Source organism: Belonocnema kinseyi, chromosome 10, assembly GCF_010883055.1.
Source record: "Belonocnema kinseyi isolate 2016_QV_RU_SX_M_011 chromosome 10, B_treatae_v1, whole genome shotgun sequence".
NCBI lineage: Eukaryota > Metazoa > Arthropoda > Insecta > Hymenoptera > Cynipidae > Belonocnema > Belonocnema kinseyi.
Window position 1 is genome coordinate 63,523,719 of NC_046666.1, and position 25,231 is coordinate 63,548,949.

Here is a 25,231-nt window from a genome sequence, read left to right on the forward strand (position 1 = left end):
ACACTACTGAAGCGCAACCCCCTTCAGAAGATGCTCGTCAAACTCTTATAAAAGGAAGAAAAGTAGTAATATAATTTCGAGGACGAAATTTTGTCCAGAAACAGGGGTGTTACAAAGGGAACTCTGAACCTTCCCCCACTATATTTCCTAGACTATATACATATATGTAAGAACCACGCCCGACTTCAGTCTGTAATAAACATCTAATACGATTGTATCTAAATTTATCAATTCAACCTTATTTTTAAAAAGTGATTATTATCTATTGACGCGTAACATTAAGTACGAAAATTTTTAATATAGCGCCTAAAAGGATTCTCTTGAGGAAATTATTATTAATCAAAAATTAATAGAGTTATTAATATAAGGATGGAATAAAACTACTAAAACAATTAAAATAAAAAAAAAATTGAAAAATAAAATGAGTCATAAAGTATAATTAAAATAATTAATGTGAATGGGATCAAAAATTATATGTGTGGTACCCTAATTCTGGGTGGTCCTTATTGCCATATGATCTACAGTATGATCGAACTCTAGCAAAAGCTAGATTGAGAATGACCAGCATTACCCCTCGAAGGTGATCCATCTTAAAGACCCGGTAGAAATTTGAAATAAATTAAAAGAATTGAAAAGGTGTGAAGTCAATTTGACGTCTCATTCGACGAGAAAGCAAATTTATAGTATGCAATATATTATAGGAAAGACGAGCGGTAATGATTTCGGTACCACAAATCCAAGTCAATGATTTTGTAAAACGGGGTACGAATGAGAAAAGTCTCACGTACGATCAATTGAAACTCCTTAATTTATTGTTATAATTGTTTAGAGTTTACAACGCACAAAGCTGCTGCGTGTCGAAGTGCGAGAGTAGCGGAGAGATCTGCTAAACAAAATGAATTTTCTCGAGGTCATGGTACATTTAATCATTCGTCTAGTGGTATATTTAATTCTAATAAAGAATTTTTGAAAAGAAAGACTGATAACGAAGTAAATTCTTATATATCAAAGAGGGGTCGAAGGAATAACTCTAGAGGCAGAAGTAGAGGGAATTAGAAAAGTAGAAGCAATCGCAGTAATTCTTCGCAGTAATTCAGGCGCACTCTTCGTTATTTCTTGAGCGCGTTCGGCTAGCAGACGAAGCATGGCGGATCAGTATCAGTAATAATTTGCGGGTTCGAGAGATTTTCTTATGATTTCTTAAGGAATGGGGGAACTTTATTCATGTAGATAATTTCTTGAACATCATCACACGCCAAACAAACCTGGTGAGTAAAAAACGTGTAAGGGTCAGAGAATTTCTATAATTTTAAACTGTCAAATAGAATAAATTTGAAATTGTCTTATTTCGTTTATAAAAGATTATAGGTTAAAAATGTTACCAGTTTAAGATGCTGGTGCTCGAATATTAATATGTTCAGGAAAAATGAAAAATGGGTCAGTGGGAAGTTAGTGAAAACTAAAAATGAAGTTATGCGGTAACCCTGGTATAATAATCTTGTTAGTCATTTGTTTGCTTTGTATTTATATTTATTTCTTTGTTTGCAGCTTTTGCAAATTTTGTGCGTAAATTTCTCCAAACACTTAATGTATAGAGACAATATTGTATGGTTCAATAATTTTAATATAAATTTGAAGTAAATATTTGTCTTAAAAATAAAAATTATAGTAAGAATATATGAACGAGCGAAGTTTATATGTGAAGAACTGTGTGATATAATGTAAATGAAGAATCAAATATGAAAAAAAATCGTATACTTAAAGATAGTCTTTAATTATATACTTGATAGAATGAGTGTACGTGTATAACATAGATACATAAGAAGTCTTATGTGTATGAACTTGACTCATATTTTCTTGCTATTTTTTATTCTCAGGACAAATATAGACTACATCTTTTATATTAAAATTAACGAACCGAAAAAATGTTTTAACCTCTTGAAATGTTCAGTTACAGTAACTGAAAATTGCTAAACTGTAACAAAATTTTCTAAAATATGTGACTTGAGTTTTATGCAGTTTCCGTCGCTGAAGTTTATGTTACAGAATAATAAAGGTGAGCAAAATTCTGAATATTTAACTAATAATTATGCTTATAATGTACAAAGTGAATGCATATATGATATAGCTGAAAATGAAAATCAATGCAGGTTCTTTTTGAAGTTTTTGGCGGACTCAGATGCAAACTGAGCATCTGACTCATTCGAAAATTATTTTTTAAGCTTCAGATGAGTCTGATAAAGCAATAATTAAATGCGCTAATAGGCATGAGTCAGCCGACATAATAACGGAGGGAGCGGGAAAAATAGAAATTAAATTAGAAAATGGAAAGATTTTCGAAATAGATCAAGTAATTTGTGCAGATACTCTCTCAGAGAACTTATTATCATTACGCAGTTTTGCTGAGATAGGTCTTGGCATCTATTTAGACAATAATAAAATAGATATTTTAAATCCAGTATCGAAATAATTAATCAATTCCGGTGTGCATGAGAAACCGTAGTATATAATTGATTTAAAAATTAATAAAACTGATTTCGAGAGGTGAGAATTGATCAACAGTTATAAATAGGCGCGTTATAGCTAATCTAGCGGAAACAAATGACGAGGTACGAAAATACATAACACGAAGTGTTGCCGCGAAAAAAAAGTACAGGAAAACTTGGAATAAGACGAGTTTAAAGTTCAATGCAATAATGGTCAGACAGCGAAAATAGAAGGTGGGTCCGAAAAAATAGAAGGCGATACGCTAAAGAAATTAGATGAACAGAAACAAAAAGTTAAAAAGATTGTTGACTCTGCGAAAAGAAACCTTGAGATTAACAAAATAAATGAGAAAGACAAAGTTCCTTATGAACAAACTAATTTTTATACAACTATTTGGGATCGTGGATTTCATAATGTAGATGAGTTGCCGGTAGTAGATTTAACAGATAAGGAGTCATCATTCTCTGAAACTTATAAAAAGTGTATGAGAAATAATAAAGCAGTGCTCTGGCATGTGAGATTTAGTCATGCATCAGTTGCTTATCTTAAAGCTTTGCAACTAAAATTTCCTGAAAATAAGAACTTTCATTTTAAATCAACGCGAAGACGAGCATCCGAGAAATTGCGAATTATACATTCGGATGCCATGGGGCCAATAACTCCACAGTCACTCCGAAAAGGGTATAGGTATATCTCGGTATTTGTGGATGACTATTCGAGACTCGCCATGACTTATCCCATGAAATTTAAAAGGGATACAGGGCACTGTTTCGAAATGTTCCTGAGAAGTGTCCTTTATTTATTAGGCCGTGACGCGAAGGTGTGCTATTTGCGTTCAGATCAAGGCACCGAATTTACAGGTGGCTAGGCCGGTGAGTTTCTAGAGAGATTAGGTACGGAATTACAATTAGCCTGTCCTGATACGCCTGAACATAATCAAACAACTGAACGTTTTAATCAAATCAGCCAAAAGAAAGTTAGAACGTACATACATGATGCAAAATTACCTGAAAATCTATGGCATTTAGCTTCAAATACAGCAGTGTATGTTTATAATCGCACTCCACATAAATCTCGACAAACTTTTGATATCAATCAAATTAAAAGATTTAGATGCGTTGCATACATAAAAGTTCGAAGAAAAACTGGTCTTAAATTCCGATTTGAAGGGAGGTGTGTTCTTTTAGTCGGATATACTCCCACGGGGTATCATTTTTGAAACCGGAAAAAGGAAAATTTTACGAAAGTAGAGACGTAAGGTTTTGAATCCCCCCTAGCCAAAGAAAATCTGAAAGATAGGTGGGAAGAGGCATGGGCTGAACTTTTACAACACCCAAAACAACCCAAAACCAGACGGGGGAGATCAAGACACATCCTACAACCTTCCAGATCCTAAGATCACTTCCAAAGCGAAAATGGATGCCTCGGAGAGTGAAGAGGACAGATTTTTAGAAGCTGTGAATGATGGGAACGAAAACAACAGTAACGAAAGCGACAGTAACAAAGGTAAGCTTCATTTCCTTCTAACGATGAGTAAAGAATGAACGACGAGTGTGTCCCCACATATAGGTGTATTGCTCCAAAAGACTGGAAGTTTCGGAACCGACCAAAGCACCAACGACAGTCAAACTGCCACGGAAGATGGTAAAGGAAAAAGGAGAAATGACAGTGTGGCCGCTCCAGTGGATTACGGCAACGAGGGTCAGCCAGACGACGGTATGAAGCCTTCGTTCGATCACGCACAGATCGAAAATAGAATTGACGAAAAGATTAAGAAACTAAAGAAAATGATTTCTCTAATGATGGACCTGCACACTAAAATGCAGGAAAACCAAAGGATGTGGCTCAAAATGCGAGAGGTTGATCAGGTGAGGGTGAAAGGGCCTACAATTAAATCTAATGTGATCCTTTCTCGAAACAGTAGCTTTACATATATGTCGCCAACCTCTCAAACGAAAGTACCCCTGAGTGGCAGTTACAAGTACACTAAAATTAGTAGCGACAGCTCGAAAAGAGCGACTGAAAATGACCATTTAAATTAGAAAAAAACGTAAAACACTAATTAATACTGGAGAATTTAATTTAGATCCCGGGCAAAAAGACTCTAGGCGTTAACTAAAGAAGTCACAGAGTATTGTATTAGACACGACAGTTACCCCACCGGAAGGTATAGATACTCAAAGAAAAGAAAAAACTACTTTTTTAAAGTTCGAGATATTATAATTAACAGAGTAGACAGATTTTACCATACTAAAATATTAATTCTTAAAGATCCGTTTGAAATCCTAAAGAAATTACGAGAGGTTAAAAGATGTGAAGTCAATCACGGTGGGCTTGAACAAGTTTTAATTAGTTCGAAATACCACCCGTGATTTTTTGATTGGATATGATAGTTCGACACTTCAGGAGTAATTTCCCACAAATTTTAAAATTGCCCATTGAAAACTTCTTTTTTAAATTGATTTTAACTTTCTTTGGGAATGAATCGTAGTGTCGGTTGTTTGCCATTCGTTAAGTGTTTTTCAGATTTTCGGAATGTAGTTGATTCATTTTTTTCTGCTACTTTAAAACCTAATTACACTGAATACATTGATGATTTTCGTAAAAGTTATTTATATTTAGAAACAAGTGTTACGCCTAAAGTTCACGCCGTATTTCACCATATCTGTCAGTTCAGCTCGAAAACTCAGACAGGTCTTGGATACTATAGTGAACAGGCTTCGAGCTTCAGTAAGTAAGTTATTGCAATAGTTATTTGGAATATTTAAAACTTGTTCAAGCCCACCATTCAATATAACGAGTGCTAGTGTCCAGAAAAAATTGCACTCAATTCAATACAATACGGGCCGGGAAACAGCAATGAATTTTCTAGAACGTTTTGAAGAAATAGTGACAAATTACGAGACAATTTTAGGATCCACTCCGCTAAGTGTCGACGAAAAACGAGACGCACCATACAACGCTATAATGTTTCAATTACCTGAAATTCAATCAATTGAATTTATGACTAAAAATAAAACAGGTAAAATAAAAAATAAAACGAAATATTAAAAATATTCATTCTACAGGCCAAGGCGAATAAGGCCAAAGCAAGTACGAGCACTCATCCAGCGAGTAAAGCTAGTGCAGTAGCCACAGCTTCATATACTAGCTCAAATCAACGAGCAGTAAATACAAAAAAGAAAGGTGTTACGAGTGCGATATTGCGTGAGGTTGCCCTAAATGACGGTCAAGGCTTGGAAAAGGACGCCCAAAAGGTAAAAACTATAAAAATTATTAACAAAACGAGACGTACTACGGTTATCTGCATGTGAAAAGCAAAAAACAATTTAAGAGTAAAAAGAACTCATAATCAAAATTCCCCAAACGAAATGACTACGATGGTAAACGATACGTAAATAAACATTACGACAATTCACTTCGCGAATGGCACAGGAACAACTAATAAAAGTATGTGCAATTTTAGAAATACAAATTCAGTGTCCTGTATAAATAGTTATGTTAATAATAATATAAAGTCGTTTCCACTCACTAGTTGTCACGGGACGTTTATAGACAATGATGACCGTACTGACGAACAGGTGAACCAAAACGATAAGTACATTACCTTTATTGTCGATTCTGGGGATACTTAACAAAGCTCTTGAAACCATTGAGGCATGGGCTTTGCTTTGGAGAATAAAAATTAATGAAGTTGAAGGTCAGTCAGTTTAAGGTTTTTCTTTATCAAAGCTCGGTTTTTAACCTCAGAAGTTTGTTTAACTAATTACAACAATGCAAAACTAAATTTTTAAGTGAAGCTTTTTTTGTTCACTCTTGGAAATCCAACAATGCATGTTCATATTAATCCTTTTTTGTTGATATTAATGTTGTTAACAACACTAATATAACATGAAAAAATTAAACTTACTTCATTTTACAATAAAATGAAGAACAATGCATTTGATGGATGGTAAGTTTTACTCCAAAATTGGAGAACAATAAGTTTTCTAAATTTCATCTTTGAACTACCAAGCTACTCAATAAGACGTTTTCAGGCTTGAAAATATCCGAAAACTTATTTATTCAACAATTTAAGAGGTCGAAACTAAACAAAATGAATAAAAATTAATGTAGAAAAATCAGAATTCGTTTTCTCAGGCAGAAGGCCTGCTAAAATAGATCCACCAAAAATATTTTACGAACCAATAGAATGGAAAAATTCAGTAAAATACCTAGGGGGTAAACTTCACAAACGTCGTAACTGGAAAGAGCAAATCCAGGAAACTAAGGGAAAGGTCCTCGGCGTCATTTCACGCCTTAATCCTATCATTGATAGACATTCGAGTCTAAAACCTGATTATGGAATTCTAATCTACAAAATGTTTATCCGACCAATCATAACTTATGCATGTACAATACGGGGAGGCCCGCCAAAAAGTAATATTAATCACATTCAGATAATTCAAAATAAATTTCTCAGACGTATCAAAAAAACCCCTAGTTATACTAAGAACTCTGTCCTTCACAGAGAATTTCAATTCCCACACATTATAAGTTTGATCCTATTCGCAAACACGCGATGCCAAAAGACTTTCTCATGAAGGAAGTCACCCAGGTCGAGGTGGTCCTGCCACCCCCGACCTACCAGCAACTTTCTTTTTCTTCGACCCTCTACCCTGCTTCCTCCTCTTCTTCTTTACTCATCTTTTATTCTATTAAATGAATTAACAGATTGTTGTGGTTTCATCCCGCTCGCGGGATTTTTTCCCACATATAATTAACGCCACTTTAAACTCAAGTCATGTCAAATTTCTCTCAGATTGTGTAACAATTCCCAAACGGGTATTGCATTGGGTTTCACAAGAGAGAGCGATGGTTGGGGCCCACTCATCCCCAACCCTTTTTATAAAGAAGTTCTTTATCGCGGGTTGGCGCTGAGGAGCTAGCCTGGAAATTTGAAACGTCACGCGAAAGCGAGTGAAACACGGTCCGTCACATGGACCCTCACCACATTGTAACAAAGTTACAAGCACCCCACTATCGTACAGTCCTGCGGGGCCATGATTAGGAGTGGAGAACAATATCCCCAGTCCTTAATTACCGAAACCTGCCCCGAGGAGCTCAGTCTTGTGCTCTCTGCGACCCGATACGTTTTTCGTTCCGATATCAACCCCTTGGCTGTTCTCGAGCTCCCAATCACGACGCATCCTCGCCTCAGAACGATCGCCTGGACAAGGATCATCTATCATCATCTTCGAGGAGAACCCATCACTGCTCCGGTGTCTTGGCTTCATCGCCCGGATACCACCAACGCTCGCCTGCTCTTGGCTGCGCCGTCCGGTTCGGGCTATTGAGACGATCTCTTTAAAACCCTATAAGTTAGTGAATAAACCCTTTAATATTTACATTGTTTTTCCCATTATTGACTTCGCCCAGTTCTCGCCGCTTCACATTCTCACCCTTCCTTTTAATTTGCGAGGTCCCTCACAACGTGACTCCTCTCCTTCTCTCAACTCTACCCCTCTCTACTTTGATCTATCTCGGACCGAAAGGAACTTCGTTCTAACCGCGTATCCCACGACATGGTCCAATTTTTTTTTTACATTCGTCACTCGGTATACCGCCACCACTGAGTATAGTTCGCTCTCTGCCCAGGGAGAATTATAATAAAAGAACGTCATAAGCTACATCGAGCCTCCATTATCTTCACCTTATAACATCAAACTGCTTTTTGAAGAGCAAATTGAACGTAGTCTCTATTTTATACGAAAATTTTTCGAGTCGATAACTGCCAGTCCTCGTCTCATCAATCACCGAAACACATCCAGTGGTTACAACCCTAGGCGCCCTAACGGGAAGTCCTTAAATGGTACCTGCTGGATAGGATTGTGTGAAGGAAACGGGAGGAAGCAGAATAATTGACGGGTGAATGGGACACAACAAGAGGCAGAGGGAGGCACACCAGAAATATCGGGCCATCGCTGATGGTCGCCAAGGAGTGCTCCGTCCCATCGCCCACGGCTACCAGCAGGTGCCACGTCCAATCGCCGATGGCCACCAGGAGGTGCCCTGTCTAGAGGGATCTCTCATAACACCACCCGGTCGACCAAATCAACTACCAGCAGGTTCGGTCACACCAAGAAAGGCTCGTGGTGTACGACAGATTGTCCTGGCCAAATTCTCAGCTGCTCGAAAAATCAAGGATGGCCGTATATTTTACCCAGCCAAGCTTATCTCTAGCTTATCCGGCCCATCTAGAGGGTCGGGCCTAATTCCATCAGGACCCGGAGGAGAGGGGGCTCATTCTCCAGAAATACTTCGAGAGTATAGAGAAGCACGTGGCTGAAAAACGCAAGGCATTGAATGAGAGTTCAGAAAACGACCCGGAATATAAGCGCAGAAGGTTGTCAGCGCTCTTCGATTGAATCAACGGCCCCCCTCGGGGCCAAAAAACATAGACGTGGGGATACTTCCTTGTCCTACAACATTGTGGAGCGTATCAAGAGATTATACTTTTCTCTGCCCGATAACGGGAACAAGCCGCAGAGATTGATCGAGTAGTCGATCAACAGGGTTCGCAATCCGGACGAAAAAAATTAAACTCTATGCTCTGGGAACCTGGACCGTAGCGAGAACGATTCATCGTCACGATCCAGGCCGGTTTAACGAGATTAGACAACGACTCTCAGTCGAGAGTAAGGGTATCAACCCACAATAAAAATAAAACAGAAAGGACGAGCCTCTAGCCCTTCCTGCAGTTTTGGGAAAGCCTCCCCCAGCGTACAATATCAATATCATGAATTTCATTTTCTTTTCATTAAATCCACGGAATTTTAAGCATCATTTATTTTCAGGAGATTTTAGAAAATCAAAATAGATTTTAGTTCGTTCGTACGTGACACATATTAAACTGAATGGTATAATTGAAAAAGATCACAATTAAACTATTTAAAAACGGCTAAAATCAAAGTTGGAAGGATTCTTTGTTCCTAAATATTTGTAAAATTCCCGGTAAAAAAAATAAATTCACGGCCATTTCCCTGCTTTTCCATGGGTCATTAAAATTCCCAGTCATTTCCCGGTCCAGCGACCCCACTGTGTTATATTGAAGTCTCTGCATTTTATCTTGAGTTTTCAATTCATAGGTTTAACTTTTTCCCAACTAATTCTACATTTTTAAACAAAAATTTGGCTCGAAAGTATTACAAAAATAACTTGTTTCATAAACTATACATGACAGGTTATGTTTTATTTGTAATAGAAGCCACATTGGGATTTAAACGTACGTCTATGTATCTCAATAAAGATTGACAAGCAAAGTAATCCGAATATTCAGAATCGCTCTTAGCCTGACTTAACTGAAATAACATACGTTATTTATAAATAATGTCGATGAAAGCTTATAGTTCGAGTTGGAAACTTAAAGTCTACTAAAGTGATATAAATGGTTGCCGTTATTTTTTCTAAAAATTTCTAGTGCGTTGAATCCTCCACGAAAATAAGTTGAAAACTATATTATTGCCATTCTCAGAGTATTTGAAAACAAACGGCAAATTTAGTTTCGGTATAACAAGAATTGGAAAATTAATGCGACAAATGCACTGATACACATCTCTGCGCATTCGAACAGTAAACAGAAAAATTGCTTATATTTATTTAATACAATTAAATATTGCAAAAGTATTTTGCTCTGCTTGACAGTTCACTGTTTTGCGTACACTTTTACGCTCTTTAAATTTAAACAACAGCAAGCCACATACATATATATTTGCACGCTCGTGTAAATTCAAATTTTCACACGACCATATTGATTTTCCTGGCCTTTCAGTCCCGGCAGTTGTACAGCGAAATATTCCAAACGGAATAACTCGCTGCATAATTCTTCGAGCTGAATGTTGCCCAATTTCAAATTCATATGATAAAAGCTTAGATTACTGAATTTTGCAGTATAATAATTAAAAATTAACTTAAAATATAAATGAAGCTTTAGCGTTTCTTGAGAATTCGACCTATATACAAATAAACGAACCTTGTGATTACGCATTGTATCAGTTCCTCCGCGTTTTCAATTCCATTTACTAATTCAAAAAAATTCAAGAATCTTGAGATGGAGAATAGTCACAATGAAAACCATACCGTTTCATGTTGTCATTGGAAAAATTTAATCCACCTTCGAATGTGACATTTGGTCCATGCCGTTTTCAATCACTTCGATCGCAGATGGTCGAGGAAACCAGCCTCGGATGCGATTTCCATTATTGTCTCCGGATCCTTCCTCTTCCTTTTCACCAAACAGCCAATATCTGTTGACAATATTCAATAATTTAATGAAAGTTTGAAGGTTTTTATATTCATGAGGCTTTAATTTGACAGTTTTCAAGCTAATCTTTATGAGAACATTTTTTTTAAGTCTTAAAATTTAAATAAGAAAAGTTAAAGAGATTAAAAATACGAACTTGTGTCTTCGAGTGACATTAACCACGTCACCAACTTTGAGCCTAATACGTGAATCATTTGTACAGGGTGGAGAGCACAGAACTCTAAAACCGTGGCTAATTGGAATCCACGATCCTGATACTGGCACTACAACGCGAAACTTTCGAGCACGTTTTCGTTTCTCCAATTTTTGAACTAGTTGTTCTCGCTGAAAATAGAATAAATTAGACTTTTAAGTTTAGGAATCACAGTACAAAAGGATCCGAATTTGGGGTCCAAATAACCAAGTTGGCTCATATTTTTTCGAAAAACGCAAAAACGGCCGTCAAATCGACGAAAACAGCGATTTTGCCTGTATAGTTTTGCAAAAAAAAAAATATTTTCATGTTCGCTGGACTGAATCAGCATATCTATATGTTTTTTGGATCGCTAAATCCGAATCCGGGGCCTAAGCAACCCAGTTGGCTCATATTTTTTCGAAAAACGTAAAATCGACGAAAACAGCGATTTTTCTTGTACAATTTTGCAAACAACATTTTTTATGACCGGTGGTCTCAAACAGCATATCTGTACGATTTTGGGGCCGCTGGATCCGAATCCGTGATCCGAAGAACCCAGTGGGCTCATATTTATTTTAAAAAAGCAAAAATAGACGTCAAATCGACGAAAACAGCGATTTTTCGTGTATATTTTTGCAAACAAAATTTTGTCATGCCCGGTGATCTTAAACGGCATATCTATATGATTATGGGGTCGCTAAATCCGAATCCGGGGTCCAAATAACCCAGTTGGCTTATATTTTTTCTTAAAACGCAAAAATAGAAGTAAAAATGACGAAAACGTCTCTTTTGCGTATATCTCTTGAAATCCGTAGAAATCCCTTGAAATATATGCCTTAAAATTCTCTAGAAATTCTTAAAAATTTCTTCAAATTCCTTTAAATCGCAAAAATTTTGCTATTCATAAAAATAAATTTGTAAATATTAGAAGATATAACCATTTTGTGCAGGGGTCATTTACAAAATGCGTAATACGTTTAGGGGCGTGGGGGTCTGTAAAAGTTTCATTCTCTATGTTAAGGGCATGTGATAGTTTCCCCGGCTTTTTTCCACAAAAATGAAAATTTGTTAGAACTGAATTCGGAGATGCTATAAAATACCATAACGGACGTCCCCGTACTCTTTTTATGGGATAATAACAAAAGAATTTATTGTGATAAATAAAAATTTTATTATTATTTATATCATTATTTTGAGGTTACGTCGTTTTTCATCTCTGCCTTTCCGATAATCTGGAAATTATTTATGAAATAAACTTTTTTGATTGGCTGCAAACAAGGTTAGTTCCGAGAGATTAGTTACTATGTTTATTTATAAGTCAAAAGTTTTCGGCCAAAAATATTGTGTAGTTTGGAAGTAACGCTCGGGTGAATTCATGGTGGTGCTTCCCTGTTTTGCCCAATGCAAAAAATGTGTCACGAGAGTTAAAAAAGGCCATGCAGCGGCGCCAGTAGTAACTTTGTTCCATAAAACCATGCAGTACCATAAGAAAAATGCATTCGCTTACGTATTATTTTGTTTAATACAGGAAAAAGCGAGAAAATTGATATAATTCAAACAAACAAATTGCATGGATATTCAGAACTTATAAGCAATAATTTAAAAATAAATAACGAATACATAAATGAATGAAAAAATGCCAAAAATATATATTATTATCAAATTATAAAACTTTCCAAATTTCAAATAATTACAAGATTTTTAATTGACAGAAAATAAAATTCCGAATTTAAAAATATCCGAAACTAAACTTTACCAATTTCATGACAGCCTTGTGAAATAAACAAATGATTAAATTTCCACAAATATTTCAATTCTCGAAATTTAGAACTTCTAAACATAGTTAATTGATTGTTAATTTATGAGCTATTAATAAAATTATACATAAGGCAAACCATTTAATTAGTCATTAATTAATAATTTATTAATTATTTTCGGCAATTTTAAATTTCGTCAAACTTCAACTTCAGCAATAGAAATATTTATGGGAATTTAACAATTCATTTATTTGATAATTCGACAATTTTTTGTTGTTGCTAATTTATGATTTTGTTATTCTTTTTTTCGTTATTTTGTATTAGTCCTGGATATTGAAACACTTTTCAATATAGTGACAAAGAGATAATTTTTTTATGTTGCCGTTTTACAATATAATGCTACTCTATAATAAATATAATTATTATATCTATATATGACAAACAAGGAATATGATAAATCCTTAAATATTGTTTTCTATTACAATGAAATAACGAACTCTTAAATGTGATATTTTTTAATCAATTAGACATTGTAAAGAAGCTAAAATATTTTAACATTTGTATGTTATTTTTAAATATTTCAGGCGTGTCAGAAAAGAATCTAGAAAATTTTAAAGAAATTTTTGTATTATATAGAATGTTACGAAATATTATGAAAATTACCAGTATTCTTAAAAGATGTTTAAAACTTTTAAAAGTTGGGAAGTAATCAAGAAATATTTTATCAATTTTCGAAAATGTTTCCAAATTTTCAAATATTTGTAATCTATTTAAAACGTCTTAAATTCCTGAAAATATTTGTAACTGGCACGAATTTTTCTTAAGATTTTCAAATATAATTTCAAATTTTTAAAAAATTACGTTACTATCTTCTAAATTATCCCAAATTTTAAGAAAATTTTTTTATTCTCTTGAAAACTTTCGAATTTTTTTTTTAATTCTACTAAATATTTCTTGAATTTACCCGATTTTTTTTTGCAATCTTACCAAATTGAAACATTTTGCTATACAATCTTCTAAGCTATTTTTAGAAATGTTAGGAAATCGTTTGTTATGTTGAAAATCCTTTTTCAGTTTTCTCTTATAGTTCAATTTCAAAATAAAAAATTATCAAAAATTTTCACACGAATATAAGGAAAATCTCTCTTTTTATCTTGTCAGATCTTCTAAACCTTCTAATTTCTAAAAATTATTCAAATTTTTTCTGATTTTTTTTATTTATTCTGCAAAATTTTTAAAATTACCTTAAAATCTTTCAGATTCTTCTTTGACTATTTTTGAAATCTTCCAAAATCTTTTTAAATAATCTCTTCAAATTAATTTTTTGAAATAAAAAATTATATTATTTTTTCCTAGAAACCTGAAAAAATGTCTTTCATTTTCGTGAAACTTCACAAAATTCAGAAAAAAAATGTTGCAAGTTTTAATTATTTTAAAACCGTTTCAAAACTTTTGAATATCTCTTAGACTTACTCAAATTTTTTCTAAAATTATGTGATATGGGAAAATTGCAAAATTTTGCTTTAAAACCTTTCACACTTTTTCAAAATTATAGGAAATAATTCAAAATGTTTTTTGATCTTTTTTTCTATTTTCTCTTGAAATTCCTTAAAAATAATCATTTAAAAAATTCCCATAAATTTTAAGAACTTTTTTTCATATCCTGACAAAATTCAGTTTGCCTAAAAAATTTGTAAATGTTGAAAAATTAAAAAAACAAAAATTGTCTCAAAGTCTTCCATAATATTTTAACCGACATTTTAAAATCTTTAAAACTTGAAATTATTCTTTTAAAATAAAACCTTAACCATTTCACCTCAGATCTTTCATAATTATTAAAAAGCTTCTCTTTTATTCGTGGTCTTCGGATGTTATCTGAGTACACTTTTATGACCTGATTTTCATACCGAAGCGATAATTAATGGACATGATTCAATAAAAAAACAGAAAAACTCTATTAGAAAAATCTACTGTGTCATTTTCACAATATTTATATAAATAAACCATTTTCTTGAAAAATTTTTAAGAGTTTGTAAAGGCTCTACATGACAAACGACATATAACATTCAAAACAACTAGATCAAAATTACTACTAGCGACACTGCATAGCCGTTTCCAACACATGGGCCAATTTCAACCCTCGGTGACAGGAGGCTGGTTGAATTAAAACACACATAACCTCGAAATATAGACGCACGTTGTTGGCAATATAAAAAATGTTTTGATTAAAAAACACAAAAAAAGTGTGCGGGGACGCCCGTTAGCATGTTCACTATCATTTTCCAAATTTTTAGGAGAAAATATTTATTATTCGAGAAAAAAAGCCGAGGGAACCTAAAACTGGTAAAATCGACAATTTGCAAAGTATCACATGCCCTTAAGACCTATGGAAAAAGTATCACGTATGGGTGAGGGGGGGGGCAGAAGTTCCTGAAAAATGTATCACGTATTTTGTGAATGTACCCACACGAAATCTCTTGAAATATTTTGAAATCTTTTTAAATTACATAGAACCTTTCAAACCGTTAAAAATATGTATAAATCCAGCATATCCCATGAAATCCGTAGAAAACACTTGAAATAAAATCTAACGAATTCCTTCAAAAATTGTATAAATTCGTTAAATTGCCTTGGAATAGTAAACAATCCATTAAAATAGGTAAAAATTATTTAAAATGATATAAATATAAATTAGTTATTCATTATTTTATCTAAAAAAAACCTCTTTAATAATATAGACGCGCGTTTCACGTCCCAGGGTTTTTATTTTTTAACAAATTTGTACACACGATAAGTTTTGAAAAAATAATCGGATTTAATTGAGTTCTGGGACCATTTTTAAGGCCTAAAATAAAAGCATGAGTTCCTTAGCTAGCTATTTTGGATAAAATTTCAAAAAGTTAGAGCATTTTTAATATTTTTGTAAACAATTGTTTGGTATTTAAAAATTCTATGTACGGCTATTTTTAGTAATCGGAAAGTCAGTTATAGCATTTTTAAATTTAAAAAAAAAACGAAAATGAACATTTTAAGCCAAACGAAGCACGATATGAAAAAAAGTCGGGAGAACAAAAACTTTGCTTTTTGAAACCCCAGCAAGATTATCATAACAACTTTTTAAATTGTCTTGCGAAATCGAAAATTCAAATTTTGATCGCATAAAAAATGAAAAGTGAAAAATTCCATTTAGCGGTCAAACTACAAAAGATACGAAAAAAGACGAATAAACATAAATTATGCATCCAAAAAAGATCTACAAATTCAACATTATTCACCTTTTTTCTGAATAATTTTTTTTTATAACACGCGTCTTTTTTATTTTAATCGTGAAAAATGACATTACAAATAAAAAATTAAATTCTTAGAAAAAAGATACAAGGTACAACAAAATTATTATTTACACAATTGTTTTTAAATTAGATCTGAAAATTTGGCCCTAACCTTTCTTTCTTGCGCGACACGTGATGAGAATGTATCCTTTAAACCCGAAGGAAATTTAACAAAAGAGAATTCACAATCACTAAATTTCAGTTGTCGATGATTTGACTTTCAATTTTAAGAGTGCCATACAAAAGTGTGGGGGGACATTGATAATTCAACAATCGTTTAGCTCCTCTTCTACAGGCAAAAATTCTTCAATTTCAAGTATAGTTACGTTTTTACCATCCCTAATACAAAATTATTTGTATCTGAAGAACTGACAATCCATAAATTATTTATTTTTAATGGTTTAAATTTGAAATTGTCTGAATAGGAAAATGTTAATTATATACTATTCAATTTGTAACAGCTTCAAGATGGTGTTTAAATTTCACACAGATCTGATTTGATGCTGTCTAATGTAAGCCTTTAGTTTAGCTTAGTTCGAAATTGATTAAATTAAAAAAAAAGGTTAAATTAGTTATAGTAAGTAAATCCGTGAGCTAAAAAAAACCTTTACCAACTCAGGGTAGTCTAATTAATCTAGTTCTTAATAGAATAATTTTGTAGACGTCAAACCATAAACTGTATTTTCAAATATCGTATAATTTTCGTGAATATTTTTTCGAAAATAGGAAAAAAGGGGGAGAACGCAGGGGATACCCCTGTAAATATTAATGAAGTACGGAGACAAAAAATAAAAGATTTTAATTAGTGTAATTTTTTATACAAAGGAAATTCAACTGAGAATTTTTAAGATATCTATCGCAGTTTGTATCATATGATGGTTAAGGGCATGTGATACTTCGTCGTGTGATAAATCGGGTCCAGCTCCCTCTGCTTTTTTTCCCAAAAAATATGAAAATATTTAAAAACTGAATTTGGAGATCCTTTAAAATATTATAACGGACGTCCGTGGACTCTTTTTTTAGGGATAATACCAAAAAGCATTTACTGTGCTAAATAAAAATAGTATGCATGTGCACTATTTTGAGGTTATGTCGTTAGCACTCAAGAATAATTATGGAAGAGAATTGTAACACACATGACCTCAAAATGCACACACACACACACACATCAAATTTAGCAAAATTACAATTTTTGAATTAACCCACAAAAAAGAGTCCGCAAACGTCCGATAGCATGTTCGCTATCATGTCCTAAATTTTTAAGACAAAATCTTTATCATTGCAGGAGAAAAACCGAGGGAACATAACACTGGTAAAATCGATAATTTTCTAAGTATTACATGCCCTTAATGATTTTCTTGAATAAGCCATACTTTTGCACTTATTTACTATGTGCATTAAATTATTCACTCTCTTTTAGGGGAAAAATGTCTACTGTTGCTGAAAAATTTTCAATCAATACAATACAAAATTGCAAGTTTTAATTTCACAATGTTATCCTATTGCTTTATAAAAAATAGCATGCATCATTTAAAGAATAATTAGCATTTCTAATCTAACTCAAATTCGAATAATTCGAAATATTAAAAATCTTTCTCGTTTAAAAATACTTCAAGCCCAGAAATGTTTCGATACCTTTTTTTGCTCTGGATTCTCAATACACTGGCGAATTAAGCAAAGAAATGTATGAATAGTATGATTACGAAATGCAAACAAAACTTCACAGAATCAACTAAAACGCGAATATGAAATTTCTTACCATCCTGACGTGAACTCTTTTCAAGACTTTATCAATTTACAATCAAAATATTGCAGTCGTATTCATATTCTAAGAATAACCGTCCTCAAGCCCCTAAGGTTTTTGTCTCGAAGAAATTAGATAAGAATTCGATTTCAAATTTTTTTACAAGTGGAATCTCAGGGTAACTACACAATCGCAATTTCGAAATTACATGACTTCTGACTTTTCTCTGACCAATTTTTAATTTAAACCTAGGAGATCAATAATATTCATAAAAAAGTTTGCTTCTAAATTTATTATAAACCCTTTTAGTGACAAAATTCATACATAATATTATGAGACGTTATCCACAAACTACGTAAGACATAAATAAATAAATTTATAACCAAAAGTGGAACAGTTTGAATTTTAGTAACAAAAAAATACATTTTTAACAAAAAACAAAAAATTCCACGAAATATTTAAATTTTAAACCAAACAGATCAATTTTCAATGAAAAATAGAATTGTTAGGGTTTCATTTAGAAAATTCATTAAAAAAAGACGAATATTGAAATAAAGAAATAAATTTTTACCCAGAAGTAGAACAGTTTAATTTTTAGTAACAAAAAAATAAATGTTCAACCAAATAAAATAAATTTTCCACGAAATAGTTCAAATTACAACCAAAAAGATCAATTTTTACCCAAACAGATACATTTGAAACCCAAAATAGAATAGTTAAGTTATCAGTTAGAACAATCAATTTGAAAAACAAAATTGTAACAAAGAAATAAATTTCGAATTAAATGTAGATCAGTTGATGTCCGCTAAATTATATTTATGTTTACAAAAAATATTTATAACCATGACTAATATTTGGCATACATTTTCAGAAACCTGCAGGAAACCCACCTTTTGGGCATAAACCTATGGAAAACCCATCCCTGTTACAAAATCAAGGCTCCATGGGAAACCACTCCTTCATTACTTCCCAGCACCCTGCAGGAATCCCTCTTGGACAAAATATAGGCCCTGTAGTAAAACCCTCCCCTTTTAAATAATGCCATCCTTGCTCCAAATCATGCCTACCAGACACCCTACAGAGTTCCAGGGTTGTGACTACGAAGACCCCACTTTCTTGCTCAATCGAATGGAATAATATTTTCACAACCAAGGATCCCCAACCAAACGAAGAGTTACCCTAGTAGCCTAAGCCCTGAAGGATACTGCCGCGATATAGTGGGAAATTAACAACGGTCTCTCCTTTGAGTGGGCTCGTTTCCGGGAATTATTCCTACAAAAAAAAACAATAGGGCCAATACAGTAGGAAGCCTCATCTCGCAATTGTATTCCGAAAAAAAGGAGACAAAGAGACCGTTTATCTCTTCTTTCAGAAAAAGTATCTGCTTTTTGTACGCCTACAACTCGAATACTCCGAAGAAGCTTGGGTCTAAATGCAGGGGCGCCAACCTGGCCTACCGCCCCCCACCCCAATAAGACTTCAGACGACAAGAAGGCGTATTCAGTTTGTACCCCACTTCTGAGTAATTCTTAACATTTAACACTTACAGTCCATTTTTGATAGCGCTTCCACAGGTAATTTTCTACAACCCCAGTACTTAAGTAAAACCCAACATCAGCGAATAAGACCTCGGCATCAGAAAGTAGACATAGCAAAATCAGGAGCGTTCCATAATGTACAGGGTACTGTCGAACTCGAAGTCGCAGTGTGCGGACATTGTACAAAAAACCTCTTTTTTGTTAGCGATGATACCGATTCCTTAATCCTCGAAGATGCGTGGATTAAAAAACAAATAGCAGTTTACGGTCGACCTAGAAAATATTTTTACACTGACAAAACTTAACGTTTTACTATTTACTGCAAAAATACAACACTCTCATTCACCTTGAACAACCCAGAAATTGCTCAAGCCCTGATGTAACTTCCAATCCAGTATCTCGCGAAATTTCAGGATATTTTTTAAGCTCTCTAATCTATCGTAAACCCCACAAGAATACCCACCTAAATCCATTCAGCTGAGCATTAAATAGAGCTCAAAACTACCCATTTTTGCAACTAAGTTCCAATCCCTGCTCAATCCCTGCACAATCGATGTTTGCCGATCAAATGATTGAGCCTTTAAATTTTCCTTACAGTTCCTCGGTAATCATCGTAATACGTAAAACCGGCACATCCCGTTTCTGTGTCGACTATCACCGTTTAAACACCATTACTAGCAATACAACCTAAGAATTATCACACATCCATGATACTCAATTGACATGATATCATTCTCTACTCTCAAAACCTGGAGAGAGCATATTCATGATGTTGACTTTACTTTAAAACGAAACATGTAAACTTGTCTCCAAATATAAACAACTTGCGTTACTACCGGTTCTTACAAAGAAAGAAGCTGTCTTTTTTCAACAGCATTCCATCAACCTTTAGAGGACGGGGATGATCGAAATATCGACCACCCAATGCAAACTAACTATTTGATGTTTTCGGGCAAAATTTGGTGCGTTGAATAAGGGGAAAATAGTGAGAAACATCCTGGAGACTTTTTGACTTTGATAATCGTCATTTCAAGGTCAAAGAAAAATTTTTTTTTGGACTAAAAACTGGGTTTATACATTTATCTAGATGCGCTCAGCACCTTGAAATATCTATTTTCAAGGTCGCGTCTGTGTTCAGGATTTTTTGCACTATCTTTTTCTTACTCAGCGCCTCAAAAAACATAGGTATGGCAAACATAATGCTAAGATATAAAAAAATGACCTTGAGATGGTGATTTTCAAGGTCAAGGGTGCCTTCAGGATTTCTTTCACTATTTTTTTCGTACTCAGCACATCAAAAAATATGGGTATACCAAACTATACTGCTGAAATATCATAAAAAGTTTTTTTTTTATATTGGCCTTTACGTGGCGGACGGGGGTGGTCGACATGCCAACCACCTGGCACTCGATTTGAACGGAGATTTTCCCGTCCTCTAAAGGTTAACGCCCACTGTGACCAAAAACGCCCCGGAAACCAAAAAACCCTTAGAAAACCGTCGCCCTGGACCTAATAGGTCCTTATCCGCGATCGGAACAAAGAAAAACCTACCTTCTTGTAGTGCCCAACCTTTGTTTAAGATGGTTAGAGTCCTTTTCCCTTAGTAACGCTAAAGCCCCCTAGATTATCGCCACAGTAGAACGCAAGGTTTTCTGTCGCTCCGGTTATCCCAGAGCCCTACTTTACGATAAGGGGCTTCAATTCAAGGGTAAAAATTGGATCGAAACTTGCCAACTGAATGCTGTAACCAAGATATAAAAAAGAGTATGAGATAACGCCTAACCCTGCGCCCCTACAAGGACTAGGACCTTCACATTCCCGAGATTCTTTATAACACCCGTACTCTACGTAACATGGTATCTGGGCTTCCTCCAAGCGAAGATCTTTTCGGGGGTAACCTCAAACGTAATGGCGCCCGGATCCATCAAGTGAGATAGTAACAAGCCCAGTACTTAAAGATCGTGTCGCAAAAATGCACACAACCCAGATCTACCCCGCAAACCCCCGAAAAAATAACTGCCCCATTGTCGATCCATCAGAGTACAATCTTCCTTAAGAGAGTAGCCCCATAACTGCTCGAGAACTTAAGCTTATCGCTAACTCAATGTGCGATCTTCAACACGACCCACGCATTCAAGAAAACACTAGCCCTCTATTGGATACTCCTGATATATAGATTTCACTAAACTCTGGGCCCTTACTGGATATCCCAGATATCCAGTTCAACCAAAACGAGGACTCTCTTCCTCAAAATCCCACACCACTGCCTTGTGAAGCACCCGGACTACACACCGTATCCAGAAATCTCTTAACCCCTCAAGTCTACCGATAACACAGAAGACGCGCAAGAAAAATGACCTAACCAAATCCTACGGTCAGTCCACAACTCCAAGTCCCCCCGGTCCAGGAACGCCGTATAAGGCCCACACACAAGGTCCCAAATAATTCAAGACGCTCCAGACAAGGACTCCGTTAATGGCAGTCAGAAAATAGGTCCCACATCAACAAAGATCCTCGGGAGCAAGAACTCCGTCGAAGGCGGCCTCTAACGCAGCCCCAGGATTCTTACACCGAAGAGGAGAACTACTTGAACACGATACCTGATTCTCCGTCACCAGAACTAATTCACAATCTCTGAGCTCGGGTTTAGATCTATTGTGAAAATATATATATATAGTTCTTTGTCTTAAGCTTTTATACCGGTATGGATGTAGGTATTTTTCGCTTTATAATTGTAGTGTAACTTCCATTATAACCCTATATTCCAGAGTGATGTTAGAGCACCTCAGGCAACGAAAGGCCGCTAAATTAAATTCATGGTTATCTGTAATATTTTTTACATAACCATGAATAATATTTGACAAACATCCATGATTCTTTCTTTCATCGTCTGGGCGTCCTAACTCCAGTTGATATACGCCTAAGAATAAATTAAGTCGCGGCACTCAGTCGAAAAAGTTTAAGTCCTTCTGACAACTGACAGCGCAAGCACAGCTTAGGTCATCGTTCACGCTCGCAGATTTTCGCTTGGTGAAAATGCGCCAATCATTTGTTAACCTTTGCCCTGCGACCGGGAGCCAATGCCCTACTCACTTGCGCCGGGAGTGGCGCGCCGCCGCCCAAGCTAACCGCAAATTCCTCTAGATACAATTGACCATCCTTACTCCTTCTTGAAGCAGATCCCGTCATGGAGAGGATCACTCCCATATCAGCGTTAATCACTGTCGCCCTGGGTAGTCTGGACAACCCTCCTCTGTTATCAAACAACAAGAGCCTCCCTCTCGAATTAAATAAAGTAATCTCTACATTGTTTTATTTTAAATAACTTTTGAATCCGTCTCAACCCATACTGATCTCATAGTTCAATTATCAACCAAACAAATGAATTTTTAATCAAATAGATGATGTTTCAACTAATGAGATTATTTTTCTGTCAAAAAACATTAATTTTAAAACCATATATTTGAATTTTCAGCTAAAATAGATAAATTTTCAACATTAAATAGAATAGTTCCATTTCCAGTAAAAAATTAAATTTAAATCAAATAAACTTGCGAATAAATCGTTAAATTTTCAACCAAACAGATAAATTTCCAACTAAGATGAAATAGGTAAATTTTCAGTTCAAAAAATCATTTTAAAAAGTTATTATCAACAAAATGGTTCAATTTTGAAAAAGGTTTTTTTTTACTAAAATGAGGCATCATTAACCAAAAAAATAATTTTCAACAAAGTAATTACACTTTCAACGAAGTAGTTAAATTTTTAACCAAAAAAAAGTTCAATTCTCAACTGAAAATGTATAAGTTGTGTGACGTTACAAAATTTTTACAGCTCACAAAGTTTCAATTTATTCAAGTTTACAGTTTTTCTCATTATAATCTGAGGGTTTTTATAAAGACGCCTCGGGAACTGCACGGTACTTCACGACTAGCGACTGTAATTATAAGAAAATTGTATATTCAAGGGCTGATTTCACTTTGTTTTGTTTGCTTTTGTTCTGTAACCAACGATTGGTCGCCGACTACGAGATACTTCGAGAGACATATTGGACATCCGGAACTATAGAGGACATTAATAGAACCAGAGATAAACGACAAGGGCAAAATGTGGAGCTTCAGGCCATTCAAATTCTCCCACTGAAACATGGACTACCAACCAAGGCTTTGACGATTACGTCGCACCTCAAGAAGACTTGTGTTGGGATGCCGACTGGATTCAAGGAATATTCTAGACCATTCCAAAAATTCCAAATTCGACTTCTCCACCTGGCATGAATGTCTACAATACTTCTTTTGGGAAGTTTTTATCCTTATTTCCTCAGAACGACTAGCATTTCCCCAGACGCGGACTATTACGATTGAAACTACTAATACCAGAGAATATCTTTTGCAGATGTCAGAATATATTTGGTTTCCAGGACTCCTGGGATAGCTAGCAACCATAGTAGTCGGCACTGAGGTTCTCTACGACACACTGCCTGCCGTCGCGCCAACTCCAGTTAATCAGCGCCCGAGCTACGAGAAGGCGAGAAGTTGGACGAGCCGAAAGCACACGGAGAATCGTTCTCATTTCCGTTGGTGTTCCCGAGGCGACAAGTCGCGTAGTCGAAGCGAGAATGTTGTAATTTTATGGGAAGGAACTTTTTTATTGCTGCTTTCGTTGCTAGATTATTATTTAGCGAAGTATCAAAGGAAAACTTTCGAAGGATTACAAAGGATTTTTCAGGAGACGTACATCGAGGATTTGGCCGTTTACTAGTAGGACTCAATGGAATACTAAGATTCAGTCCAGGTAACTAGTTCGACACGCGGTCATCCTTTCTTTTGCTGTTGAGTTTTAGATTTGTAGTTATGAATTTATTGTGGTTTTAGCTTCCTTTGTCAAATATTTTTGATGACACGCGGTTGTCATTTTTATTGATGATTTATATTGTTGAGTGATTTTTTTCTGATGGCATCATTGATTCATTGTTGATTTAATATGTTGTTCGATTTTGTTTAATTTTCGATTACGACTACCCCTATTTAGTATGATCACCCCTTTGAGTTTTTGTCCATCTATCTGGTTATTCTTGTAGAATATGGCCACCTCCTGGAGTTTTGCTTACCCCTATTGGTACCCTCTTTTTGTTCTCCCTTTCAGAGTACCCTTTTGGGTTGAGAGTAAAGTTGCGCCCCTATGTTTAAGACCACGACTTACATGTCGGATAACCTCAAAAATGAGTACCAAGAGGTAATGTCAGTACTTTTTAGTTTAATCATGCGAGCTTAATTCAGCATCGTGGAGTAGCACCCACAGAAAGGGCCTAATGTATCGCAGATTAGTTAGTTTAGGACAAAGAGTTAGTTGTATGTCAATTTTCTGTTTTAGAACTATGAATTTTTACAACATCTAGTTTGTAAAGTAGAGTAGGATTGACGCTTGAACAAATAGGATTATATGTTACCAGGAAAACTAATTTGTATCAACGGTTAATAAACCATATGTTATTTGTTATATTGAATCTTGACTATTCTCGTTATATTTGAATTTAGGAATTTCTTTTCCTTATACCATAAATTTTTTGGGCTGAGCTAGCGTAATTTTGATCCGGTATACTGTATCTAATGGAAATTTAGAATTGAGTTCGAGCTTTGTAGTATAATTTTGCGTTTATTAAGTTTTGCTGAAAAATGTTTGCATTTTGAAGTTTTGCTGTAGAATATTTGTACTTTGAATGTTGATGTTTTTGAGTGGCTACGGAAAACCTGGCAACCAACATACTGGTAAAGAATTTGTTCTTGCATATTAAGGTACGAAAGATACAGTACCGAAGGTAGGTGTTGATTTTATTTTAGTAAAAAAAGTAACATTCTCATAGTTGATATTTCAACCAAAAGATGTTTTAATTTTAATC

At 34.8% G+C, this 25,231-nt stretch overlaps 2 protein-coding genes across 2 annotated transcripts in view; both read right to left on the reverse strand.

The window, feature by feature from the left end:
• The window catches only part of LOC117182082, a 130,462-nt gene extending 119,780 nt beyond the window's left edge, over positions 1-10,682 (reverse strand). The window contains exon 1 of the mRNA XM_033375107.1: positions 10,606-10,682. The gene's annotated coding sequence lies outside the window, so the exon portion shown is untranslated. The remainder of the gene's footprint in view (positions 1-10,605) is intronic.
• Positions 9,688-25,231, reverse strand: part of LOC117182083 (palmitoyltransferase ZDHHC6) — a 58,366-nt gene continuing 42,822 nt past the window's right edge. Inside the window, exons 6-7 of the mRNA XM_033375108.1 lie at positions 10,926-11,113; positions 9,688-10,772 (exon numbers count right to left, since the gene is read on the reverse strand). Coding sequence (XP_033230999.1) covers positions 10,631-10,772; positions 10,926-11,113 — 330 coding nt within the window. The 3' untranslated portion in view covers positions 9,688-10,630. The remainder of the gene's footprint in view (positions 10,773-10,925; positions 11,114-25,231) is intronic.